The sequence below is a fragment of the Halichoeres trimaculatus genome, unplaced genomic scaffold (assembly GCF_033239565.1).
Source record: "Halichoeres trimaculatus isolate MK-OKI-2021-1 unplaced genomic scaffold, fHalTri1.1 fHalTri1_scaffold_23, whole genome shotgun sequence".
Classification (NCBI taxonomy): Eukaryota; Metazoa; Chordata; class Actinopteri; order Labriformes; family Labridae; genus Halichoeres; species Halichoeres trimaculatus.
The window spans coordinates 5,826,311-5,844,639 of NW_027437201.1; the positions used below are offsets into that span (position 1 = coordinate 5,826,311).

The 18,329-nt window shown below is 39.7% G+C and overlaps 1 protein-coding gene across 1 annotated transcript; it reads left to right on the forward strand.

Annotated features, from left to right (window-relative positions):
• The first annotated feature begins 326 nt into the window (after window positions 1–326).
• ubtd1b (ubiquitin domain containing 1b) lies at window positions 327–17,588 on the forward strand. Its single transcript, XM_074662598.1, has 4 exons — window positions 327–1,128; window positions 13,972–14,199; window positions 16,244–16,401; window positions 16,503–17,588. Exons 1-4 carry the CDS (start codon window positions 1,047–1,049, stop codon window positions 16,773–16,775), a joined length of 741 nt encoding a protein of 246 aa, XP_074518699.1. The 5' UTR covers window positions 327–1,046; the 3' UTR covers window positions 16,776–17,588.
• The last annotated feature ends 741 nt before the right edge of the window (window positions 17,589–18,329 follow it).

Consider the following 18,329-nt stretch of genomic DNA (forward strand, 5'->3'; position numbering starts at 1 on the left):
GAATTATTACCGAAAGTCAGAGTGCAAATCACATTTGACCGGAGTTTTCGGTGTTGCCTTCAGGGGCTGTCCGATTTCCTAAAAACTAGAAAGAGTTAAACCAGGGAGAAAAGAAAATATCTGTGCTAAACGGAAATTTGTGTCTTCTTTCTCAAAGACCTTTCACGTGATGTTAAGAATTGCATTGAAAACATGTACGTGAAAAACTTTGTGATACCTTATCATGTGGAGTCAATTTGCAATTTCACCCATTCACAATTACTGGTCTTCCAGACGTAAGAGAATTTAACACCTGCCTTCTCGCTTACGCGCAGGCGTAAAAAAAGTTCGGTGGCGCTAGCTCTGCTGCTACTCACCTTTTTTTTTTTTACCAGCAAAGAGGGAAGTAACGTCTTGGGGATTTAAAACACGGCAGTTTAAGAACATTGTCAAAGAATGGAGCTGTTGTCTCAATGACTGCTGGAGACTGAATTTATCAACTGCATCTGGAAGAAACTCAATGCCAGGGAAATGTCCACGAGTGCGCAGAAGTTTGTGTTTATTGATGAGGTAGCTAGCTGGTTGGCCCTGTTAGCCCGTTAGCGAGGTAGGTGCGCTGCGTTTAGGTTGCTGAACACCAACATTTGCTACTGTAGTGAAGCCCAACCTAACAGACTATTGAGAGGGTTGATCATTTGGTGATAAGAACTTGACGTCCTGGAAGTTTGGCAGATGTCACGATGGTTCGCTGACCTGGCTACCAAAACTCTTGAAGCGTTTGAACGGGCCACACGCTTTGAATCTTGTAGGGTTAATGAGAGCTGATATACACGCTGTAAAAACGCTATAATACGGTCTTTCAGGTAGAGATCAGCTCAGCGACTTCAGACACCTACGAACAATCTGAAGGTCCCCCCGTGTAGCTCTACGGATGATCAATCAGGTCCACCAGACTTACAACGGACTAGCGACCTTCATTCACATCGGACTTAGTTTACCATCCTCGTCAGAAATGGCCCCCCTGTTCAGCTAGTACGACTTGTGGACACAGCAGCAGCCCTTTAACTATGGGAGGATGTGTGGGGAGATACTTGGACGGCTGGGAGGACACACAGAGCAGAGGCTCATCCAGGAACGGAGGACGAGGAGGTAAGTTACTGACATGTTTTATGTGTGGATCTCAGATGCAGAACTGTATGGTGTTCAATTTAAAACTTTACCAATTAAAATGTATTGTTTTTAGTGTTAAGCTGTTTCACTGCACATGCATACATCCCTAGCACCTACTCACCAAATACACATTGAAGCACACACTGTCGTAAAAAAGCATCCAAGTAAGTGACCACTTTTGGTGGTTTTCACCTCCCTGCACACCTTTGTTTTTCTTTTCACTGCTTAACTTGCAAACTGGCACATCGCTTTGCAGAGATTCATTTGCATTCACAGTGCACTAAGAACCTTATCTGCACAAATCTGGTATATCCACATGCTTGGATATGTAAACAAAAGTTGAACTGATTGAATAGATTTATATAGCATTTATATTGCAACCATAAGTTGTTGTACCTGTAATTGGAAACCATAACCACCAATAAAGCAGAGACAGTCAGGTATGATGTTGTCCCTTTATGGTTTTTTGATAGCAGGTCTGTCTGATAGCTGGAGTCATATTCTTAGTTGCAAGTGTAAATGTACTGCACTTTCAACTACTTTCAGCCTCCATCTACTAACCTGTGCAGAGCCTCTCTCTGTCTATATTTTTCTGTGTGTGTGTGTGTGTTTGTGTGATGTTTGCAGACAATACACCGGTCAACTGCTGATGCAATTCCTTTGTTTGTTAGTTTTTATTTATTTATTTATTTTTTATTTTTTTAAGCACCTGGGCGCATTCTGCTATCTAAAACTTATTTTCAATACCAACCACTGCAAAATGCACCTTCTTTATGACCTAATTTTCCTGCGTTTACCCCAGTGCAGCTTAAAGGGGACATATCATGCTGATCCCTGGTTGAATACTTACATATAATATAATAAATTTGAAAACAAGACCTTTCACCCCCTGAATTTTAAAAAAAAATGAGATACTGTATTTTTTCTGATATTCTAGAGCGAGATTTGATGCCTCTGAAAATAGGTCAGTGCCATTTGGCCGTGAGATTTCGACCTTCGTGACGACACAAGGATCCTTTCTTTTTATTTAATCTGATAAAGCAGCTCCTCCTCTGTGATGTCAGTTAGTCACACAACTGCCACCGAGGGATACACCCACAAAGAGCCCAGTATAAAAGTATAAACTGTACATGTTACAGGTTTGACTCACCACACTGAAGCGTCCTGAGATGATCTGTGTTGAGGTGGATTTTCCTCCTCCTGAGCTGCAGAACTGTCCGGGTCTGACTCGGGGTCCAATACAAAAGGACGTATCCTACACTCTGCCATTTTATTAGTACTATCAATGCCTTACGGTGAAGTTTGGGCAAACAGCAAACTCGCTCAGTCTGCTCCATTCAATATGGTGATTTTGTAAATACTGCCATGCTGCAAAAACCGCCCACTGGCTCTACCCCCTCCGCCCCTCTGATAGAACTGACCAATCAGAGCACAAAGGGCTGTGACGCTGCGAGGTTACTGGAGGTCATTCTCCAAACGGAGCGTTTCAACGAGATCTTCAGAATGGCCTAAAATGAGGATATTGAGAACGCTATTGTGGGGCAATGAAGGAACTAAATGACTTGTACTGAGGGCAGAAATGCTTTACAGGCATCCTAGTCTGGCATAGTGAAAAGGAGAAACAAGCATTATATGTCCACTTTAAAGGAGGAGTTAGGGTTGACAAGAATCACTGATATGGAGGTCACATGATCCCAAAAGTTGTTTCGAATGTGTCCCGCTCATATAAGGATTTTTAGGTCATGTCCATAAAAAACGTACTTTCCAGGAAGATAACATTTCTGTTAAGATAAACAGTGGCAAACTCCAACATTTTGCCCTTAACACTCGTCTCTGATAAGTGATAAAATGTGGATTGCTGCTTCAGCACTCAACAAGAATAAATGCTACATTTACTACCAGACTAAACAATGCTGCTTCACAGATGAGTTGGCAGACATTCTGCATAGTTTCAACACAAGATAAGTAAGTCAGCAATATTTTATGTTTTTAGTTTTTAGAAGCTTTGTGTTGTAGTACAGACATGTCTGACTTTTATTGGAAATAACGGTCATGGATGTTGTTTTAAACTAAGAATGGGAAACAGGCTTTGGACACCTGAGATGTGACGAAATCACAGCAGAGGTCAATGACTTGGTCACCCCTACCAGACAGTTACACAAAAGCACCCCATTTCATTGCATTACTTTCACACTCACCATTTCCAAAGCAGTGAAGTTTCCTTTTATGTGACTGTTATGGAATCTAAATGTCTGTAGAGCATTTGCATGCAGGTTTTGTCCTCTTTGTTTCCTCTGACCCTGCTAATGGAAAGTTTTTCAGCCTTTCTTTCATTTCCAGCAGTGTCTGGTGTAAATCACAAAGTAAAGACAGAGCATTCACATCCCGCTTTGCGCAGTAGCTTTAGGAAAGTTTAGGTTGCCTTTCTTTTTCAGGCTTCGCCATGTGGACGCATTCCAAAATGAACATCTGATGTAGATTTTACAAACAGATTATGACCTTTTTTAAATTACTCATCTTTCTCTGTAAACTGTCAGTGATGCCAAGATTTGAAACTAAAGGCCCTGACAGCAAAGGTTTCCAGGTTTTTGGCACTGGCTTGTGGCAATTCCTCCCCCAAGATTCATAAGACACTCATAACTCCACAAGGCTTCTATCAAAACGAACAAGTCTCATCATGTCTGCATCACTGACAGACTTTTTCGATGAGATTGAGTCTACCCTGCCTGACACACCCAGACAGAAAGACAAGTAAGAAGAGGAGGTCGGGTATGAAAGAATGCTTTTGAGGTGTAACTTAATTTTACATTATTGGATAACATCTTTTAGTTCTTAATTCTCCCCAAAAAGGTTCAAACTGTTTACAAAGCTTTCATAATTTTCTTCATCTGCTTTACTTCAGAATTCCCTTAAAACATAAATATACAGCAGTCAAACGATGTAACAGGGCTTTCCCAAGTTTCCAACTTCCTGTATGGCAAATATAGACAGCTGTGCATTCTCTTCTCTCAGCTTCATTAAATGAACGTCTTCGTACAGATCCAAACCTGCAGAGTTGGTGCTGGCTTGAAAAAAGCGTGACAGAGCTGAAACATAACTCTGTAGCTGTACTCATCATTTCACTCATGTTTATCTCACAAATAAAGTGTTAAGGGATCAACTTAATTTGAAGACAAACTGTTTTTATTGTATGATCTGGGAAGTTATAGCCGGTTTATCTCAGCAAGTTAAACTAGTATTGATAGAAATCAAGAAACCGTGTGTGGATGATATACAGAGCTTAACATTCTATGATTAAAAAAAGATCTTATACATGTGTCATAACCAAGTCCTCCATGGCAGCAGTTGATCTACGCTGGGGTGTTGCAGACATTGAAAATTGCTGACAACAAAAATTGCTGCTGTTATTGTTGTAAGGTAAATTTTGAAACCAACAAAAAATGTGTATATTTGACTTAAAGTTTATTTTTATGATGCCTTTAATTTCTGCAGGTTCTAAACAAGCCGTAAATATGCAACTCTGCTGCTTCAACAGCAGCTGGTGCATCAAAGTGTTTGTCAGTCCCATTTTCCTTGGTTTCTAAAACGGCTTTTTAGAAAAAAAAAGGAAAAAAGGGTTATTGCTAAATGTATTTTTTTTTTCAAACAAGCATAAAAAACAACACAGCTCTGTGTTTACTAGAGCAGTAGGTCATCTATAGATACTTATGTTAAAAGACTGAAAATACAGTCAGTTCATATAGTTGTGGCTTAACAATCCATCCGTGTTTTGTAAACAAACCATTTTTCCCATTTTTTCAGTATTGCAAAACTTTTCTTCTCCAAGTTTTAGTGACATAGTCATTGTTTCCCTGTTTGCAGTTTTAGAAAATGTATGTCTAATTAGTCTTTTTTGGAGGATTGGGTTGTAACCATTTTTTGTGTTACAGCTTTTTTACCTAACCTGACACGCCAGACGAACAGTTTCATATATCCGCCACAGAACTATTTCACTAGTCCATCTGGGTAGCAGCTCTTCCGATTTGTTTTAAAAAAATCCGCAGCTGGTGATTGGACGACCGTTCTGATTAACATACTCACCACCGACCAATCCACATCAAGCAACGGTATGACGTAGCTTATGTGAGCTGATGCTACTGAATCATGAGAAACAGCCGTGAAAAAGGTGTTAGATGACAGCTTCTGTTTTTATAAATTTAACTTAAGAATCAAAGGAACGCTGACAAGTACGAAAGTCTGCTGACGTCACGTCTGCTCCCACAGCTCCCGCCTCTCTTCTCTGATTGGGCCGGTCAGAATTTAGCCGAGTGAAATCGTTGGTCAATGGAGCCTGGCAAGATGGACCTGCAGGAGTTCAGAAACTGAATCAGGCAGGTCTGTCTGCTCTGCAAGGTTACTTTTTACCAGCTGATACTAAAATCTTTAACAAGTATTTATCCTTCTTTGACAGGTGGGAAGCAATGTTACCCAAGGTAGATTGTGGAAGCAGTTAGTTGAAAAGTAGGTAAAAAAATTAGCAATAATCAAAGACTGTATAATATACGGATGTAGTCTCTGTGACATCACCCATCTGTTTCTGATACAGAGTTTTTAAGTCTTCTATCGTCAGCAAAAGCCGTATTAGTGTTGCATAATGAAACCTGCAGACTTCAGTAGAGTAGGAAAGTGACTAAATCTTTCGTGTTAGGGACTATTTTTTTCTCACAGAAGAATAACAACTGGAAATAGTGAGATGTATTCCATCACAGCACATATGACTCTGAGCAGAAAGCTTATTTTCATACAAAGTGATTGATTTGAAGGGATCATTTATATGCTCTGCAAACAAATCAGAGAGTGGCCTTTTTAAAGCTGCACTGTCATGAACTTTGTGTAGGTGCTGAAGGGAAAAAACAGGATTTAGCATTCAAAACACTGCATTTGTTACACAAAACATGCAAAGACCAGGAGTCGATCTTGGGACAGGTGTGATGAGAATGTTTTTCACAATCAATTCACTCATTTTTCAAAAACTGTTTAACTTTCTCATCCCAGCTTCACAAAACGAAGACGAATTTGTTGCTTTTTCTTATCAGTTTTGACACTAGAAGAGGACTTTTTGGGGTTTGGCTGCTGTGCAACGGCTACAAAAAGATAAAGAGGAGGGTCTGTCTGTTCACTATTACAGAGAAATTACAGAGCAGTCTCCTAAAGGTTAACAACTATTTGTCTTCACTGAAGCATTTTTGCCATGTTGTCAGAAACCAGTCACAGAATATGTTTCTTCTCATCTGAGGAAGTTTTCAAAAGCAACACTACAGTTTGTACCAAAGACTTTTCTTGGAACTGAAGCTACGTTATCTGTTGCATGACAAGATAACCATTAACAAGGATAAGACCTCCTGTGTTGGGTTGTACTTCTTTACTTTGAATTAATACAAAGCAGCAGCAATGGTGTTGAAAGCCAAAGCTAAGAAGTTCAGTTCCTCAAGCATCCACTTGAAGCTGGTCACAAAAATCCAGGAGCCACAGACGCACCCGATCAAAGCTGTTATTGAAGCAGCTAAAAGCCCACCACAATTCAGAATTTTCACTACATGCGAGATGAATTAAAAGTAAGTTTGAGTTGGTGTTTGTAAAACATCAACTGCCAAAGATAGACTGTGGTAAACACAGTCATGTGTGATTTCAGCCTGTATCCACTCTGAGAGTATACTTCCCTTTTGTTGATGTGCTCCAGACAATGTTCTCTGATGTGTTCTTTAAAGAGGAACACTGAAAACACCCAAAATTTATGACTGCCTCATGTGACAGGAATGTTGGAGCCTGATCAGTGTCTTCATTATTTGTTGCAGCTGAACATGCTCTTCCTGGAAGCAGGTCACCTATGTCTGTAGGGTGTGTTCTTTTGTTTGTGTCTGAGAAGTCTTCTTTATGATGCACTTTTTCAGGGTCATGTATACAGCACAGTATAAAGTCGTCTCAGCACTGCTTTTTATGAGCCCAGCTAGAGGAAAACACCCACGTATTGCTTCATGTGTCAGCAATGCAGTGCTTCACGTCTGTCCAGTGTTTTCATATATCATACAGTGAATTTACTTTAAATGTAGAGCTCTGCTCACTTTTTGCTCCTTGTCTGTTTCTCAAATAACTGTCTTCCACTGACTTATTGTCGGCTGTGACCTTGACATGTCTTTTTGACTCAATGTGTCACAAAGAGATAACCATTCTTTGCTGTGCTCCTCACAAGAGAGGTACGAAAAGGCCTTAGTTAAAATTCACCATGATTACACAATCTTTAAAATTTCACAACAGATTGTGCAATAAGTAGGAAGTATATAGTGAGATGTAGCAGTCATTTGTGTTAAAGTCAGTGAATCAAACTGTGTGATCTGTTAACTGTAATTTTCCTAATTCATGATAGTAAATGCAAAGCAGAATGAAAAATTCCACTACAAACAAAATGCAAGGATACTAGGTAGATTGTTTTTTTGTTGTAACCACAGACTGTATATAGAGTGGACAGCGTGGCTCGCCATTTACCATTGTACGGTTTTGAAGCCAAAATTCCACCGTCACAGGCGCAGAGAGTCTAATCATTTTTTGACTCTACCTCCTGAAATATTTTACAATACCCCAAAAAAGTACTCAAAAATGGCAGCTGTCAATCATCATTAAACATGATGCTAAACCTTGTTTTTACCCTCTTATAACTACTGAAAACGAAACTTTTCAGAAAAAGAGGACCTGAATACAAGCCAGCCGAATGATATCTTCAAATCACCACAACAATAAGACGTGGGAAACATTTTTACGAGGTGTATTAATTTTTTAAAGTTTGACCACAGCCCATCTGGAATGACTGGAGAGACAGATTTTTTGACCTATGCAGCCAGCCACTAGGGGGAGCAGTTTCTGTGGCCACCTCTCTTCAAGCCAAGCAAGATGACATCCATTTTTTTTACATTCTATGGTTGTAACTAAGCTCCTCCGCAATAAATCTTATACCAGCGGAAAACCTGTTCAGTTCCTTCTTGAATGGTTCCACATTTGTAAGCAGGGAAGCACCGACCCAACTTTTTAAGTCCTGATCATAGACTGTATAAAACATGGACGTAGTCTCCGACGTCACCTGTCTGTTTCTGAAACGGAAAATGAAGCACATTGGCTATAGCAGCCATATTGGTAGTGGCAAGGGCTTCGTACTACCATAGGGTGCCTGTCGGTCACGTGACCCTCAGCTGTGCCTCTTATTGGGGAGCTCGTGATCTCAGTGGGTGCTGGTAGTCAAATTAGCGACTCAGACAGGAGATGTTTTTTGAACCAGGCTGTAAATAGGTTAATTTCTGCTTTGAAAACAGTTTTTTTTTGGCTTGGTGTGTATGTGACTTTCTGTAGTTCCAGAGCCAGCCTCAAGTGGACACTCAAGAAACAGCAGATTTTAGCACTTCCGCATTGTCTCATATTCGACCAGAGGTTGCCGCTTGGTCCTGATACTAGGATGGGTACTGAATTAATTACTTTTATAGGTACCATCCGAATTCTGTTAAAAGTACCGGATACCAATTCACATATAATCAAAAGGTACCATGTTTAGGTATCTAAACACATCCTTATGACTGTGAGGGAGTGGAAGAGTAGGCGATTTTCTATGCTGGACATAAACACAGCATTCCAAGGTTATATATTGAAGAATAGATATGTTGAATTGAAAATAATTTACATTTTATTATTCAACAAAGTAATATTTTTTACCATAGAAAAGGAGAAAAGTACCAAAATTGGTGCCGATGAGTACCGATGAGTACCGATGAGTACCGATGAGTACCGATACCGATTGCCAGGTACCGGGAATCAGTCTTTTTTTATGTGAAAGGGACCCATCCCTACCTGATACCAATACAATACCAATCTGGTACCAGTATCAATTTAATATTTTCTATCAGAATTATAATTACATGTAAACATTTAGCAGGTTGCTTTCAGAGTCCTCCAAACTGCTGAGCCTCTTGAGTTACCATCCTTACCAACAATGCTCCAACCTACTAGTGATGATGAAATGATGTATGCAGAACAGCATAGATTCAGGTTTAAAAGATCTGCATCAATTATTTTGAGCCTCTGTTGGGTCGATACTTGATACCAGGATCAGATGAGTTCATCTTTAAATACAACCCTGTGTTACTCTTCTATGAGTGACTTGTGTGCTTGGATTTATTAAGAAATAAAGTTGACTGAATAAAGTACCCTTACCATATTTTGATGGCAGGCTGCACCTTGTGTTGTGATGTGTGATTTGAAAAGCCACATACTTTCCCCAGGCCAGTGACATATTGGTATAAATTAATAAAAGACACAAATAAACATGTTTCTGATTAACACCACAGATTAATTGAAGCACCAACTAAATGCTGGTCAGCTTATCTTGCAGAGATTGATAATAGCAGGAAACAGGCTCTGTGTCAAACTCTGTGCAGAGGTAACACCAACCACCTGGCTGTTATTTGTTCACATGGCAATGGGAAGACCTCTACTTGACCAGTTCTGGGTTTTAGGAGAATATTTTACAGTAATATCAGAAATGTGATTGTTTGTGCTCGCCAGTGACCACTTTGAAACGCATTCACCAATTTACCAAAACATCAATATAGCTTAACTGCAACCAACTGACGTCCCATTTATCAAATTAGGCAGTGTCTTGTGTGCGGGAAATTAAGAAAAAGTCAAAATGGAAGGTCAGAATAAGAAGTCGTAGTGTCCAGAGGTTGGATATCTGCTGTGAGAGAATGAATCATTTTTGCCTCTGTAGCCACGGACATTATTGTGAAAGAGGAACAAGTATATTTCAAGGGATTGCATCACAGATGTTTGCTGGCACAGCTGAGCCGAGGGGACATGTTTTAGATACTGTTACAGATGCACTTCAGGTTTCCCCCCTTACACAAATGAGCAGCACACACACACAAAACACCACCTGGCTCTTTGTAAACAGGAAGTAGCATGTTTTCCATGGACTTAGTCACAACTTGTCTATAATTGTACCTTGGTGTCAGCGTTTTATTTTGCATTTTTCTCATGGATGCATTTAAAAGTAACACAAAGTGCCTTTTAGAGCGGCCATTGTTTGTTGCTTTTTTCTTCAACAAATAAGGATAAGACCTTTGATGTTTTCGTCCCATTGTCTGTACTTTCCATATCAGATGATTTTATCCTGGTCTAAATTTCTGGCATATAAATCAGCCAATCTAATAAAGTACTCTTTCCACTTGAACATCCGTGTCCACTTCTAGTTATGTTAGGCTGCATCGAGGAAGCCCCTTTGCTCTACTTAAGGAGTTCCTCCCCTTCAAGTGCTAATCCTACACCACTTCTCGTCCTCCAAATCACTCCTCCTAAGCTCTTGCACTATAAATAATTAGTTTGAAAGAAATGCAACCCTGTGGATGTTTGCTGTCTCCTCTCATGCTGCACTTCATTTCCATCAGTGGTTGGTATCCCTGCCTGACAGGGGCGCGGAAATGTAAGCTTAGAGTGGTTCTGAACTTTTTTACCAAGTACTTAGGAATCCTATGGTAGCATAAAATAAGATGGCAGGCTGTTGGGAACGGTTAAGAATCAACTTTTGTTTCATAAGGCTCAAATGTAGTAAAAAGGTAAATAGTGGTGCACATGGCAAGAAAAGAAGAAGAAATGTAATGTATTAGTAGTCTTTAAAAATGCCTTTTTTTTTTTTTTTTTTTTTTACCCAGTTCGGTGTGTGTGACCCTCATGTCTCAGCTAACTCGGGCGCTCTCCTAGCCCAGGTGTGCCTTGTATTAATATTGAATGGTGGGAAACACAGGTAAAGTTACAAGACAGATTTAGGCCACACATGCGTCATGCATATTGCAAACTCTAAATGACCTCCTAATTTTAGATCGGGATAACAGGATGGTGCAGGGTGGGATTTCTATGACGGGTGACAGCTAGAGTTTCATTCTGCTGACTGATCTGTTAATAAGTTGTAGGGGGGGTGAACTGAAAATATGAGCTGTATTAAAAATTGATGCTACAGTCTTCTGACAGACAGTAAGATGACAGACAGAGGAAATTAATTTATTGATAGCACTAAAAATGCGCAGCTCTTTATTATTTTGAGTATTAAAATCACCGAAAGCACAATGTAGAAAAAAAGCTAGGTCATGATTCCCATATTCCTTTTCAACATCAAATATTTGAATACCTGGCACACCTTGTTGGAGTTGGCCTCAGACAACTGTGTCACTTTTAGGACCTCAGAGACTTGCAAACTGCATTTAATGACAAACTTAGAATGCAGTTAAAGGTATAATTGGTAGTTAGATTAGATACACTTTTTGTTTTACTGGTTAAAATGATCTATATGTACTGATGGCAAGCAATACATGATGTGTTCTTAAATGAGGGCGAATAATATCAGCTATCTACAGCAGGAAAAAACCCAGGAAAACATCAGCCAATTACATCGATTAGGATCCAATCTGTTAAACCAATCAAATCCCGTCCTGTAGTTTTGCCCTCCTCCTGCATGTACATCCAGGGGCGTAGCTACAATTAGGCAAACACAGGCAGTTGCCTGGGGCCCCAAGATTCCCAGGGGCCCCCAAAGTATCTCTTAAAAACTGATTTATGAAGTTCTCTTCAATTGAAAGCATTTATTTTTTATAAATCTTACTTCACATGCTTCAAAATACATCAAAAGGCTTAATCTTTAATGATGGTTTTTGGTACTCCCCCTCCCTTCTTATTCAATGGGCTATTCCATGTTACAACACATCGGAAAATTTGATTCAGGAAGAAAGTGGTAAAAAACACTTTTTTCCCATTTTTTTCTTATTTTCAACCAAGTCGGAAATAAAAACAATGTTGCTCTGAGATCTGAGATAAACATGTAAGACTTTTAGGATTTTAAGAATTTTATGTAGCCCAGGAAACAGGATAATTTTCTCAAAATCAAACTTTTTGAGTTGGTGATAAACCTTATCGTACAAAATATCTTTTTTGGATACATAACTCACTGGACAGGGGGTCAAATAAAAAAAAACATTAACTTCAAAATAATAGTACCAAAAAGTATGGTAACTGTAAATATCACCTCTTTCAGTAGATTTTTTTCCAGTTTTATGTTGTGCTTGATATTTACATATTTTTTCTTTACTAAATTATTTTTTGAATATTTACCTATTGTAATGATTTTCACTTCATACTTTCTTGTTTTTGTTACTCTGTAAATTCCCCACTGTGGGACAAATAAGCTGTCAATTGACCATAAAAGATTTCAAATCCAGGACACAGTGGACTAAATTATGTATTCACTTTTTTCAAAGTCAAACTAAAGTACAGAACTTGAGGAAATGCATTCAGTTGTGTTAAGTTACCATGTACAAGATTAGCACTGTCTCATGCCTTGATTCTCAGAAAGAGACAGTGGACCCAGGGAAGGCCAGTGGGGGCTAGGAGGAGTCCTGACAAGATGCTACATTCGAAATCATGCTAGTTTTTCAGGACTGCTAACCCTGCCTTTAATATTGTTGGAGCACTTTGGCTGACACCATTTGGGTTTTACCAACCAGTCAGTTAGTGTGACATTAATCTATGAATCAACAAGCTGTTGCTATTCTGTGCTTATGAATTACTTAAGTTTGTAGTTTTCAAGGCATAAAAAAATTGTCTGGGGCCATATAAGAAGAACTGAACTTAACCCATCTAGACCAGATGCAACGTGTCAGTATTTTCAGTCTGTGTCGTCCATCTCAGTCGTGACAAAGCCAGTCATAAAAAGAAACGAAAGCAACACAAGCATCCTTCATGAGTATTTTCATTACTCGCAGCTCAATTTGTGAGTCACAGCTTGAATATGATGACACTGTTTGAAATAACCTACAAGTCGCATCCGGCCTTAAAGGTAACTTAAATGTTGCATTCAGTTTAAATGACTTGGTCTTGTGAGGACTTCCCAGGTGATTTTGAAATCAGGGATAGACCGATGATATTCAGCGTCGCATTTTAAGGCACATTGGCCTTTTTTTTAATCCAATGACTGATAATAATACAATTTAAACCTGTGTCATTTTGGCTCTGATGCAGCCACCCTCCTCTGTCCAGAGTCACTTCTTTGTCTCCAGCAGTGTCCCATCCACAGTACCACACCTTAAGTAACTTAAAATAAGAATAAGTCCTCCAGCAGCTGCTGTGAAAGATGAAAGATGAAAGAACATTTTAGTTGTATTGAAATTTTGGAAAACTTTATATAAACTGTAGAAACGTTTCGGGAGTATTTGTTTTTGTTTTTATTTAACTTTATGAGGCATTTAAGGGAAGTTAAGTGTTGGAATTTTTTTTTTACAAAGGAAATAGTGTTGAATAGAAAATACCTTGCAGAGATACAGAGTTGATTCTGGGTATTTTTAGGCATCTGTGAGCTGAATTTTCCTCACAATGCCAGCGTGTTGCTGACATGTCTGTCTAAGCTTGGTGCAGCAAAATTTTAAGTAAGAAAACTGAAACATTTCTGTAAGTATAAATAACAGAAGAACGACAACACAACTTGACATTAAAGCAAATTTCAAATTTTGATTATTGTTGTTGTATGGTAGTCCATCCCTGTGTTTTTAAAACATGAAATCGTGGCCCACCATCTGTTGTTTCTATAGTTTGTAACGTGTGAACTAAGATACAGCTTTCCAGTTCCTGTGATCAAATGTTTCAAAAGTGGCTTAAAAGCACCTTTTGTTCCAAGTCTCGCACCCTTTGGTGTTGTTGTCTTTTTGAAGAAACCATTTCTACTCCAGTCTTATCTTCCCCGTCTCCTCCCTCTCACAACAGGACGTAACGAGCCCTTGAAGAAAGATCGTCCCAAGTGGAAGAGTGACTATCCGATGACAGAAGGCCAGCTGCGGAGCAAGCGGGACGAGTTCTGGGACACAGCCCCGGCCTTTGAGGGCCGCAAGGAGATCTGGGACGCCCTGAAAGCTGCAGCTGTGGCTCTAGAGTGTAATGACCATGAGCTGGCCCAGGCCATAGTGGATGGAGCCAGCATCACATTACCACATGGTGAGAGCAGAAAACTGCAACATACATGCACAAAACACACTCAGAAACTCAGAATGCACAGAACAACCATAGGTTTCTAGATCTAAATTTCATGTTATGACATTTTATATCTATCTGTTACTTGCCTTCAGACATTGACACTTTTTCCACTTTACCTGTGCATTTTTATTACTGGATGCTCTGATCTTAATTTTTTCAAGTTGGAGCAATAATGCTGCTTGCAGTTGCAGGCATTATCTAGCTTGATTTTCTTCCCAGAGTTAGCTTGGCTCTGCCCTTGCAGAGACATGACCACCACCCAGATACAGGATGAATAAGGACTTTTAACTCCGATTGACTGTCCCATGCTACACCCAGCATCTCTTCTTATCACAGCGTTTTAATTTTTATTTTACCCTTAAAAAGATACTTTTGCCAGTTTTATCCCTTAACCCTTTCTGTACAAGTGACACATTTAGTCACAATTTGACAAATAACGTCCTGAACCTCTTCATGTATCATGTATCATCTTGTTCTTAAACAACTGGGTCACAGCAGCAGGTAGCTGTGGATCAAGGGTTCGATCCCAGCTCCTGTAGTCTCATGAAAGTGTCCTTGAGCAAGACACTGAAGCCCAAATTGCTGATGGTCAGTGGTCATACTCTGTGCCTGACATCAATCTTTCTTTTGGCCTTTGAAAGAGACACTTAATTTTTATATTTCAAGGATGTTTTGATGATGTAGGCAGCATGCCAAGTGTTTTTTTTTTTCTTTTTCCTATTTGGGTTCACACCATGATAATGCTGCATTCAAAGTCAACTCTGAAATTTGATATTTCTTACCTGGTCACGACAGTAGACAGCAATGGATGTGAGTGTATTGGGCCTGATTTAACCATAAATTTATGTCAAGTGGCATGCTGTATGAAATGGTTACGCGGGCCGTACTTGGCCCACAGGTTGTGAGTTTGAGACCCCTGTTTTAAATGGACAAAGGCATTGAGGGGACATCGGCGAACTTTTTAATCATTTTCTTAATCTTACCACATAGATAAAAGGTTACAAAATGCTTTTAAACCCCATGTCTTTGTCTCATCTTGGTAAATATGGTGTGCCCCAGGGATCAATTCTGGGACCCTTTTTTTTTCTCAAAAAAAAAAATCAAAAAAAAGAATATATATATATATATATATATATATATATATATATATATATATATATATATATATATATATATATATATATATATATATATATATATATATTGGTGTTTGTTTGAGTCACACAATATTAAGACATGGAGTTTTAAATGGTGTTCAGCCAGTGTATTCTGCCTGTAAAGCCTTTGACCTCCAGACTTCAAGGGACTACAAAAAAATGGCTGTTGTTGAAGAATTAACTTCAGCTGAATGCTACAAAAACAAAATCCTGCCATCTGCTGGATGGATCAAAGCAAGCCCATTGCATGAAACCACAACATTTGATTTCACAGCATTTTTTTTTTAAACTTTAAAAGACACAGCCATGATTTACGTGCTTTTATTCCATCACTGTTAAATTACCGTAACAACATGCAGCAGATCTAACCAGACCACTGTGATCAAATTAAGCCTTTTTTAGCATCTTTACACCTGCTGTCTGCATGTTTTTAGATTTATTTCACTCTTAACTCCCAAGCACTCAGTGGTCTCTTCCTCAGCTTTATCTCTGACCTTTTCATTGTAACACTCCAGTTTGCTCTTTACAATACTCGGGCAAAGGTCTTTTGTTTGTTCCAGACACTTGTTTAAAAACAAGACAGAGTGTCCTCAGTCTGAGCCCTGAGGATCTGGAAGATCTATCTATGGATTATATCAGATTCTCATTTAAGCTGCTCCTTAATACAAATTTTAATCAGGGAGCCTTTCCTGGTTTGTTTAATTCACAATGTCCTCTTGTGTTCACTTCCTGTTTGGTGAAGATGAAACAAGACAGCTGTTTCTATTTTGCTGCCTTGGTGTTAATTTTTGAAAAGAGCTCTAAAAGTAAAGATTACTGATGTTTTTTCCTCATACATTGTTCTCCAGGTACTCTGGCGGAGTGCTATGATGAACTGGGGAACCGCTACCAGCTTCCTGTTTACTGCCTGGCTCCACCCGTCAACCTCATCTCAGAGCGCAGTGACGAGGATCCCAGTGACAGCCCTGAACCACCTGTGGCACCCAAGAAGGAGTTCCAGCTTAAGGTACTAAAACAAGTGTTGCAAATGATTTGTTCTTTTGTTATCATAATGCTTTATATCATATAACACAGGTCTGTATGTTTTTCTTCTCCTGCTCCTTCAAGGTTCGGCTCTCCACAGGCAAAGACCTGCGCCTCAGCGCCAGCATGGCCGACACCATCGGGCAGCTGAAGAAGCAGCTTCAGGCTCAGGAAGACATCGATGCCACCTATCAGCGCTGGTTCTTCTCTGGGAAGCTGCTGACCGACAAGACGCGGCTACAAGACACTAAGATCCAGAAGGACTTTGTCATCCAGGTCATCGTCAACCCACAAGCCCTCCAGTCCCCTAAGCCATCACCCATCTCCACCACTGCCTCCACGCCTGCCTCTGAATAGCTGAGGACACTGAACGGATGAGCAGTGGGCTTTAGACGCAAAAAGACCAGAGGTGCCTCCTCGTGCTGGATGATTTTTTTTTTTTTTTTTTTCTACAGCTACTGTTATTGAAATCAAACTGAAAAGGTACGAAACTCATCTGGAATTTACATGAGGGAGGACTACCGCATGACATTCATGTGAGTCTGCTGAGTCTGTTCTGTCAGTGAACCTCGTCACCACACTAACTGTGAAGAAGCCGTCCTCTCTTGGTTCCCATCCATCTCCAACAGGAACAGAACTTCTCCTGAAGGTGTGTAGCCTTCCGACCACAAACACAACGTGCACATCGTGCTGCACATGCTGACTCTGCCTCTGATCCTGTGTCTGCACTGATGCTTAGTGCCAATGGAGGAGGGGGTGCAGAGGTGTTTGTGTCAGTTCTGAAGCACATTACTACTATGATGCCCATTGACTCTGCACTGCAGTCCTTTTCTTCACAGACACAAGAGAGGAGCGCAGAGTGTGATACTGAACTGTTTCTTCTCTCTTTTATCAAGAAAATAATGTAAACTGAGCTTTTTTGCACATTTGAATATGACTATACTTTTGTGGTAGTTTGTGTGCCTTCGACAAGACAAAACAAAAAGGGTTAATGTCCTGAAAGACACTAGTTTTACTGCTAGACTAAAACTTCTGTAATTTACTATTCAGGAACTTTTAGATCAATCCAAGCTATTATTGCTGCCTTTTTAAAAAAACTTCAACAATCTTGCAGAGGAAGCGTTTGTTGTTGTGTGGATGCCTGTTAAAGTGTGTACGTGCGTGTGTGTGTGTGAAAAAGGAACGTATATCTGACCTGTATGATACATTTCAGTTTGACGTAGCTTACCAAGACAAGACTGTTCCTTCAGTTGTAGTTCTGAACACAATCATATCACAGTATCTAGGGAAATGCAAAAGTAATAGTATCTAAGAGCTGCATTTTGACCACTTAATGAGCCCCAGGACCACTAGGGGGCAGCAACACAGCTCCAGTAAAGCCAATTCAGAAGTTTGGGGCTTGGTGTCCTTTTCATCTCTGAATGTAAATCCAGCATCGACTCACATTTTGTGTTTATGTGATCCAGAGAGATCTGTCACATTTGTTCAGATAATGCTTGACTCTCTACACCAGCAGACGACTGTGTTCAGCGATGAGCGTGCTTGTTTTACACAAGATTAGTGAAAGCTGTTGGATGTGAGGAGCGGTGATTGAAAACAATGAGCTGCAGATTTAACTTGTGGATCAGTCGAAGGAAGAAGGCGGTTTAAGTGGAAAAAGAGCCCACTTTGTGTATGTGACGTATGTATGTAACATTGCATCTTGGGAAATGTAGGAGCCATTATTTACAGCTTATTCTTAAGTAAGGGATTGAAAGTCAGGTTATCTGAGCCTCTGCAGGGTCTGATTCAGTCACTGTAAACAAGAACACTGCGCTTTTATGCTGTAGGAGATTTGTCCTCAGGTGTAGTTTTCATACAGGTAAGAGGCTCAGTTAAAAAAGTAAAAAATATACCTTTAACAAGACAAAA